The sequence below is a fragment of the Psammomys obesus genome, unplaced genomic scaffold (genome assembly GCF_907164565.1).
Source record: "Psammomys obesus unplaced genomic scaffold, mPsaObe1.curated_primary_1811, whole genome shotgun sequence".
Classification (NCBI taxonomy): domain Eukaryota; kingdom Metazoa; phylum Chordata; class Mammalia; order Rodentia; family Muridae; genus Psammomys; species Psammomys obesus.
The window spans coordinates 4624522-4634394 of record NW_026585691.1 but is presented as its reverse complement, the minus strand read 5'-3'; the positions used below and the strand labels follow the sequence as shown (position 1 = coordinate 4634394).

Here is a 9873-nt window from a genome sequence, read left to right as displayed (position 1 = left end):
CTTTCTTTCTTTCTTTCTTTCTTTCTTTCTTTCTTTCTTTCTTTCTTTCTTTCTTTCTTTCTCAAATGTGTAAAGTAGTATGATCTTGCCCTCATCTTCATATTGAATGCCTCAACTTGAGTGAAATAATCCATCTGGAACTTTCCCCTTCTCTTGGGAGCCGTTTACTTTTAGCCATATTAGTAGTTGTCAAGCTATTGCTGTTTATTGTCGTTTGGATAATGTGCTCGTGAACCCAGCCTCAAGGCCGCAGGCCTGTAGGTCCAGATGCTTAGAAGCTCTGGCAAGATGATTGCAAGTGTGAAGCCTGGCTGGGCTACAGAGCACATCGAAGGCCACACCAAACAACATTTCATGTCTCTATCTGAAAAAGTAAAAGGTGAGGAGAGGAGAGCTAGGAATATAACTTGGTAGGAGGATGCTTGCCTAATATATGCTAGGCCCTAGTTTCAATCTCTGGTCATACCAAAACAAAAAACAGAAAACAAAACATAACTAGGGGCTGGGGTTATGTCTCAGTGGTTAAGAGCACTTGTTGCTCTTGCAAGGGACTCAGGTTTGATTCCCAGCACCCATAGGACAGTTCACAACCATCTGTAACTCCAGTTCCAGGGGGTCCAGTGTCCTCTTCTGGTCTCTACAGATACCAGGCATGCATATGGTACGCAAACATGCATGCAAGCAAAACAGCACACAGATAAAATAAAGTGAGATGAGCACTCATAGAAGTAATTACTAGTAGTAATAATAATGTTCTCATATATAGGGAATTGTACTGAGCACAGCATTTGCATACCTCTTGCTTATACAGATACAGTTTATGCACCAAGAGAACCGCCTCTCTCCCTCCCTCCCTCCCTCCCTCCCTCCCTCCCTCCTTCCTTCTCCCCCCTGAGCCCATGTTCCCTGAAGAGAATGTCAAAGCTCTGTTGCCTCTCTAGCCTTACCTTGGGGATGTCCCTGTACTCAAGAGCATAAATCAGAAGGCAAAGTGAGGCTCAAGCCTTGCGCCATGGAAATCTGAAGCGACTGCTGACAGCCGTTGCTATGGTAGGGCTACACATGTAGCTGGTTTAGAAAAACAGATTGGCACTCCCTTAGTCCCTACATCCAGATGATGGGGAGCTAGATGGGTAAGGGTCCCTTGTTCAGAGAACTGGCTCATAGGCCATCCAAGGTGCGTATTTAGACTTTGTTTGTGGTTACACCGGTACTCTCATTGAAGCTCGTACCAAGAATGACTTTCCTGGGACTGATTTTAGGAACAGAGTGGGTGGATCCAGAAGACCCAACCGTCATTGCAGAAACTGAGTTACTGGGAGCTGCGGCGTCCATTGAAGCCGCTGCCAAGAAGTTAGAGCAACTGAAGCCAAGAGCAAAACCAAAGGTGAGTGTGGCCGGTGGTCACTTGTCTGCCCACAGTCTGTCTTCCAGCGGTGACTGTGCAATGGAGCTAGGCGTGTCACAGTTAATCTTTCCCCACGGAGGGAGAGAAGCAGCAGGAAGCATCCCGGAAGCAGCAAACCCATTCCACCATTCCACCTGCCCAGCACCATTTTACGGGGGCGGGGGGGTGGGGAAGCAGTGAATGGGTCGAGGTAACAACCAGGAAAAGCTCATCTGGTTGCTCAGAAAAGAAACAACATCTGCGGTTCTGATGTAATTCCACCATGTAAAGCTGGTGGTGGGTGTTCTCTGTCAAAAGTTCCTATTAGCAGATAGGAGATTGACAGCCTTCAGTTCACTGGTGCCCATTGTACCTTTGACAGAGAAATAACAATATTGAGTGTCTTATTTTCTTAGAAACAACAGGCCTGGGCAAATGGCTCAGTCAAGAAAGTGCTTACTGGGAAAGTCTGAAAACCCAAGTTTGGATTTCCCAGCACCCACATAAAAGGCTGGGGGTAGGCAAAGACAGGAGGGTTGCTGAGGCTTGCTGGCCAACTAGACTAGTAAGTCCAGGATCAACAATAGACTGTCACAATAAAATAAAATAAAATAAAGTAAGGTATGGGGTTATGGAGTAGAAAGATGACTCCGTTAAAGCGCTTGCTGTTGCTACTTCAGAGGACCCAAGTTCAGTTCCTGACACCCACAAAAGGTCCGGTTTTAAGGAAACCCATTCCCGCTCTGGCTCCACGGACTCTGTACTCACTTGCACATTCCCATAGAGAGACACACACATGTGTGTCCTGGCTCAGACCAGTCTCCTAAGCACTGGCCTCGATGGCAAACACATTTCCAATTGTCCTCATCAAGGTGTAATTCGAGATTTTTGAAACCTGACTTTTGTGTTTGCTGGGGTTTCGATGCCAGCCCTGTGGGGTTCTTGGATGATTTGATACTATCAGAGTTTAAGATCTGAAAGTGGGTTACGATCAACTGCTTTTTCCGGTTAGGGTTTTTTTTTTTTTCTTGCTTTGCAAATTAAGGTAATAGAACTTGAAAAGAGTACTCTAATGCTGAGTCTTAAACTAAGGTTTTGAGCTTTTGGGCTTAATTTGCATGTCCTTATGCTTGTCTAGTATATCCCAAGAGGCCCTTTCACAGGGGTAGGCTCTGTGTGTCGATCAGGTGGCATTTGTAGTCTGTGAGGGGGTCTGCTGCTCATTTAACATCCCTACCCTTCTGTATGCTGAGAGTTTCTGTTCAAGTACCCCCCAGCCCTCACCCCATCCTTCTCTAGGGTCCTTCTGAGCTTTTACCATGGGTACAGCTGCGTAATGCTTGGAAATAAAGGATTGGCAGAGGTTTGTGATGGGGTTGGGGACGGACACGTCCTGTGTTTTAAAGTTCCGGGAAACAATGCTGAAAACTAAGAAATGTTAAGGATGAGTGATGACTGCTAGAGGAGGCCAGAGAGCACCCCAGTGAGGACCGTTTTGTATTTGCAATGGAGGTTTTATAGGAGGGCTGAGGAGCCCTTCTCTGAAGAGGAGGTGGGGATCATCCCTCCGTTTCCTTATTTGACAGCGTTTACTTTCGGTGGCTCCCTCCCTCTGTCGGGAAGAGTGGCTGGTACCTCTAGAACACTGAAGAAGTCTTCCTGGTGACCGGAGGTCCCTGCCACATGGGCATTATCCGTGAGGTGTCTCAGAGGATCTTATCATCCCAAAGCATGCAAGTTTTGCTTTGCTAGGAGGGCCATCCACCTTGGGGAACTTCTTCCATGATGTATAATAACCTTCGTAGTTTTACAAAATCATTTTTCCTCAGCTTAAAAAACTACTACTGAGACAACAAAACTTTTGAGGTTACTTTTCTCCATCCTCTCCTGTAACCTTCAAAAGGAAAAAGGAAAAGTCCTCAGGGTGCCAAAAGTGGCAGCAGCTTTTGCATTCCTGCCACAGAGATGCTGGCCACCTCCTCCCCCCTCCCCACTCCATGCACATACATGCCCATGACCTTCCTTCATCTCTGCAGAGCACCTGCGCTGCTTTAAGGACTAGTTTGGGAGGAGGGGGTGATGTCTTTCAGGTGTTCTGATCACCTGGTCCTCAGGTTGCCTGTTTTAAAAGGAGACTAGTCCCTGGCATCTGAAAATGGTTCTGGTGTAGTTCCAGCCTTGGACTCTGACCTTGGAAGCATCTCCTTTTACCTGTAATCTCTCAGCATGAGTGTTGGACAGATGTGTAGACTCCCCTCTCATTTGGGGAAAGGGGCCTGGGCTCAGAGCAAGTGGCAACAGTGTTGTTAAAGGCACCCTTTCCACACCTACTGACACATATTGCCCCAAGGCAGGCTGGGAGATACTGCAGAGTTACTGACTCCTGCAGCTGTAGCCTTCAGCACTGTACCTATTCTCAAGCTCAGTCAAACCTGGATGCCTTTTCTGCAGGCCTCTGTGTGATATGTTTGATATATTAGGTTGTTATTTAATCCAACTATATATCAAGCATATTCCTACAGTGTCTTGCCCTGTCTCCGGGGGTCCTATCAAAGTTTAGAAGGCAGCAGGAAAGAATACATGAAAAATCACAAATAGGTTTAGATGACAGACCACATATGTTGTTATGTTTTATTCCATTTCTTCTCATTTCTTCTTGTAGCCTTTAAGACCCGTGTCTTAGTTACTTTTCTGTGGCCATGACAGAATACCCCAACAAAAAGCAACTTCAGGCAGAAGAGTGTATTTGGGCTTACAGTTTAGAAGGGGTTCAGTCCATCATGGTGGGGCAGTCAGGAAGAAGAGAGACAGGACAGCAAATGGAGTCAGACCATAAAACCTCAAAGGCCAGTGTTTCCTCCTGCAAGGCTTACTCCTAAAACTTCCTTAGCCTTCCTGAGTGGCCCTGAAGACCAATGTCCAAACCCATGAACCTACTGGGGGTGGGGACATTTGTCTCAAACCACAGCAACTTGTATCAATAGTGCTACACTATCTGTTTATTATCAAAAGGGATTGTAGTTCCTGGGAGCTAGAGATATTTTCTATCACTTAGTTGTATGCAGTGAGGAATCCTTAAGAAAAGTATTCAGGGGGAAAATGGAAGAGTCCAACCCGTGCCTTCGATATAAAACAAAGGTCAGGATTGCAACTGGCAAACACACTCATCTAGACAGTTCTTCCTGATTCATTTTTATCCTGATTTTTAACACACTCGTCGACTGTGTTCTGTCCCATTGAGCTTTTTGTTGTAGGTGAACTCGTGAGCAGAGGTTGATAACATTTAGAAGAACCCAGCAGTCAGAAAGTAAACACATATTCTAATTGCTGCGGCAGGAAGTTGGGCTGTGACCTGGAAAGCATTCTTTCGGGTATATATCAGCCTTCTCTGGCTGCTTTGACTCCTTCCCATAAATGAGTCTGTGAGGTATATGCGAGTTCATTCTGAGTTCTCTAGCCCAAAGACTTTATAAGCACAGTTTTCTGGAAAAAGCACAGCTATGCTCTCTGCCTGATAATGGCTTGTTTTTTTGTTTTGTTTTGTTGTTGTCGTTGTTTGAGGAGAAAAGAACTCTTTTAATGAGCAGTAGTGACTGGGCATGAGCAAGACCCCTTCCCTCACAGAGGCAGGACAATAGTTTGATGAGGGTTGTCAGAAAGGGACATTGGAAGAATCTAGAAGCCACTACAAAGTAAACACGGAGTGGTAGGTCGCAGACAGAGGCACAAGAGGAGGACATTCAGTCCTGGACCCCTGGGGTTCTTCCCCAATGGTGAGTGCACTGTGTGTGTCCACAGGTGCTGGGCAGAGTAGGTTTTTGGAGCAGCTGTTAAACCACACATTTCCACAGCTCAAGGGTCTTGGCCTTAGGTCCACTCATATTTGTTTAGCCGAAATGGCAAATGACCATAGGAAAGAGGTAGGAGGCTATTACAATTTTGTTTAAAGCATAGCTCTAAAAGGTCTTTCAGATGAAGCATGCTCGCTGGAAGTGATAGGATTTTCACGTTTTTTTGTTTTGTTTTGGGTTTTTTGTTTTGTTTTTTTCAGTAGCTTTGCAGTTGGCCAGAATTCCCGCATCACTGATTGGTAAGCTGAAAAGGCAGCCAGGTGTTCTGTGAAGTGGGAAGGCAAACATGGTGTTTCCTACATGGCTAAGCTACGGGCTTGCCCGTCATTGGTCCCAGGCCAGGAGACAAGGATAGAGTGCTCCCAGGTAACTCTCCAGGTCTTTTCAGGTCCTTAGATGAATAGAAGACTCAGACCAGAGATTCCTAAAATAAGCCAAATGTATCTCATTTAATACTTGGAAGGATTCTATTGTCTGTACTTCCCGTGTCAATGTCGAAGTGCCTCCCTTCCGCTTTTTGAAAGCATGAAAAAAAATCTTTTTTCATCACTCGGAGAATAATTATGAGATCATCTCAGTGTTACCACTTTTCATTTTGAAAATAAATAACAAAAAAATAATATGTAATAAAGCAGTGTGTTCTGTGGGAAAACTGTTCCCAACATACTAACCATGCAGGCTTGGGTCTTTTCCAGTGGCTGCTATATGCACTCACTTCTTTACTGTCTGTCTGATGGCAGACGAGATACCTCTTCAGCCACAATAATTAACTCCACAACAGTGGTTTCTGTCACCCTGAGCTTCCCCTGAGACCAGGCCTTTGAAGGGGTCAGGGGGCAATTGTTCTGGGAGATTTGCTTTTTGTTAGAACTATTAAGGACGAAGGAAGTTCTACAGTCAACTCATCTAAGGGTCCTTCAGAACACAATCAGACATAGCCATTGCAAGTTTTTTGCCAAGACTTTCTCCCCCAAAGTACCTCTCGGGGCAGAACCAGAAGCAAGCCGGTAGTAGCCAGGTTCAGCACAGAAAGGAAAAACATGGCTGCCTGTTCCACTTAGGGCAGGAAAAGACCTCCTGCATGTTGTGGGGGTCCTAGGTGTTGGCCTCCTTTTTTTCTCCCCTTGAGGACACTTAAATTATATATAACACATTCACACTTCAAAAAGTAAATAAATAAACAAACCTTATTTGCAAACTGAACTTCTGACTTAACGTGCCTTGTTTTAGCAGTGGCCATGTGCAGGACTCTAACACAGAAGGAGACAAGCTATGAGCTGAATGAAGGGTAAATAGCTTGAGTAGCTCTTAGGTCTATGTCGCTGCTTGTGCGGAAAATGGCCATGGTACTTCTTAGCTCTCACAGCGTCCATTCTGCTCAGTGGGTAAAAGTGTGCCTTCAAGCTAAATTCGATCCCCCGATCCCACAGTGGAAGGAGAGGACCGGCTCCAGAAAGCTGGCCTCTAACCTCCACGCTTGCACCATGACATGTGTGGGACACACATGCACATACACAGAGTAGTAAGAAGAATTTTTTTTTTTAAGTTTGGTCTCTGTTGACTGGAGATGTAGCTCATCTGATAGAGTGCTTGCCTGGCATACATGAGGTCCTGGTTTCACTCTCCAGCATCCAGGAACCGGGCTTGGTTGTGTATGCCTCTAATCCAAGAGACAAGAGGATCAGAAGTTCCAGTTCTTCTACATATCTAATTAGAGGCAACCTGGGATACCTTAGATTCTGTTCCAAAAAAGAAAAAAAAAAGACAGTCTCTTAACAGATACTCGCTGAGACTGAGGGAGAGTTCAGGGCTGTCCCAGGTGAAGGGTCCCAGGGGCTGACAAGAAGGACCATGGAACCAAATGCTCACCCTGCCCACACTTGCCCAGGGGACATCAGGGAGTGTAGGTGGGCCACTAAAGACAGAGCAGGAAGGAGACAGGACTCCTGAGGGAGAAGAGAATGCACTTCCTGCTCACTTCAGTAAACATCTTAGAAAACTTTAATATGAAGTGGAAACGTATCTTAGCTGGAGACCAAAGAAAACTGATGAACCGCTGCCCAGAGAAGGATGGTGCAGACCGGCAGTGATTTAGGCAGTGTGATACACTGACCAGTATCTGAGTTATCTACTTCCTGGGCTGATGCCGAGGGACAAGCCAGGAGCAGTGCCTGTCTCCATTGTGTCCCTTGAGGCTTGCTTTCTCTTTGCTTTGTGTTTCATTTGTAACTGGGACCATGTGTGTAACACGGGATCCGAATAGACTTGCTTCACCTAAAAAGCCATTTTTAAAATATGAGGAGCCTGGAGATGTAGCTCAGAGGTAGAGAGTATTTGCCTCATTTGTGTAAGGGGCAGGGATGGGTAGAAATGATAATGAACTTAGTTAGTTGTTACTCATTCTTGACTATCTGCTAGAGTTGTTTGTGTTTCACATAGATGAAATATTTGCTTCCAGCATCCTGCCCGCCGGGCAGGAGGGAATGAAGATGAATGAGTCACTGCAAAAATAAGTTCCCGAAAGACTGAAACATAAGATAAAAATGAAAAGGGTTACTCTCTCTACACCGTTTTTCCCTTTCCTCACCCGATGGGACTTGAACCTCTGAAGTTTGAAATATATCAGAGCAGAAGTCGGGGTTTCAGGTTTACTTCCAAGTGTGGGAAGTAGACTGGCCAGAAACCAACCCCGAGGGAAGCCTTGCCAAGCAGTTCTGTGACTTTAGGTGGTGGCCCCTGCAGACAGCCAGTGACAGGACAGTGTCCCTAAAGAGTACTCAGACGACAGCCAGACTATCCAGAAAAGACAAGGCTAGCAAGGAGCTGGTGATGAGCCAGCCAGTGGCTTTTACAATAGAGGAGACTAGAAAAAGGGACATGGTACCAAGAATGAGAGCAAGTCAGTGACCAACTTCATTAGGTGGTGCTTTCTCTATCTACAAATTTAAGTCAGAGCGCTTCTTGATAAAATGCCTGTGTTTGCAGATGTCTGTGTGCATATGGCTAAATGTCAGAAACTGGTCTTGGGTAACCAGACTGGCCTCTAATGCTCCATATAGCTGAGGATGACACTGAACTTCTGACCCTCCTAACTCCAGCTCTGGCATGCTAAGATTGCAAGTGTATCTCACCATACCCAATTTATGAAGTGCTGGGGCTCAAACCCAGGACCTTGTATATGCTAGGCAAGCCCTCTGCTAACAGAGCTAGCCCTTGCTTCTGTTATTGTCTCCTGGCTGAACTGTGGTCCTTGGAAGGCTTCCTTTGAATGAGGGCATTGAATCATTCAGCTGGCATTTATGACATGTGCTCTCCTGCCTGGTTTTGTACAAGGGAAACACAAACCGAATAAGCCGTAAGCAGATCACAGGATGGCAGAATGATGTTAACTGACCTGTGTTTTCCACAGAGTCCCTAACCTCTTCTCTTAGGAGATTCCTGAGCCTCACCCAGACCTACTGTGGCACAGTGGGCATCTCTATCCAGGTCTATGGGTGACTCTGCAGAAGGACTCTCTGGTGAGCCTGTCGCTTCTCAAGGTCATTTGCCTTCCTTTGGTGCCAGTAATCCTAAAGAAACATATGCAGCCATATGTGTGAGCGCATTCATGTTTTGTTTTGTTTTTTTAAATTAAATGTATTTACCTAGTCAGTTCTGGGGGCTGAGGATGTCCCACAACTTTAAGAAGATGGTTCCTCTTCCATCATATGGGTTCCAAGGATCAAACTCAGGTTTCCAGGGTTGGAAGCAGGCTCTGTTACCAATCTCACCAACCCAGTCATGCTCTTTAAGGGCATGTGTAAGACCCAGCTGTTGGGGAAAGTAACTCAGGAGTAAGCATGTCAAAGCCCTTAGTGTTCCCAGTCTATAGACAGGTCTGCTGTCCTGGGCCAGCAAAAGGTCTCAGATAAAGAGGAGACAGGAGAGCTTTGTGTGAAGGGAGCAGGCCTGAGGACCCAGGATGCCTGCTCTGCAAATTCGATTCTGGTGTTCCCTGGCTGTCACTCCACACCGCTGCTTTCACTTCTCCCAGCGCAGAGGGAGGCTGTTCTCAAACACACCTTACGTACAGGCTGGGACTCTTTTTCTGTAGGGTAGCCCTTCAGAGAGCAAGCCTTCCTCCTCTTTTTACTCCATGACAAAGGCTATGTTCTTCTTCCCATTTTACTGTCCTACTTGAAGTCTCCGTCCTGCCAGCTGGTAGGCACCAGAGCTGGCAGACAGACCACAGGCCAGTGCTTCAGGAGGTCTGCCCACGGTGGGAGATCCCACTGTTCATGAGGCTAGAGGATAGCTGATCCATGCAGTTCACAGTGGTGTTTCCTCCCAAGCTTGGCTTGTGGGGGGATAGTGATCCAGGGCTCTTTAAAAGACCCTGCTGGGGCCCGAGCATCTGAGAGGCTGCCTTTCATAAAGGAGCTCTTTGTAACCCAAGCAGGAGCTCCTGAAGATAATGATTGCCTACTGTGTCTGTTTTGAAGTCCGGAGATGTAATGGAAAGAAAAGAAAAGCAAAACAAAACATTAAAATGGTTGCTATTGTAGAAAAAAAATCCATGGGTGTCAAAAATACTTCCAAGTTAGATGTTTGTGTGTGTGTGTGTGTGTGTGTGTGTGTGTGTGTGTGTGTGTGTGT

General features: G+C 46.1%; 1 protein-coding gene across 2 annotated transcripts in view; it reads left to right on the top strand.

Annotated features, from left to right (window-relative positions):
- Tln2 (talin 2) overlaps nucleotides 1–9873 on the top strand; it is a 401214-nt gene that overhangs the window by 377089 nt on the left and 14252 nt on the right. For both annotated transcript variants that reach the window (XM_055597884.1, XM_055597875.1), the window contains exon 54: nucleotides 1263–1387. In XM_055597884.1, the coding sequence (XP_055453859.1) occupies nucleotides 1263–1387 (125 nt within the window). The remainder of the gene's footprint in view (nucleotides 1–1262; nucleotides 1388–9873) is intronic.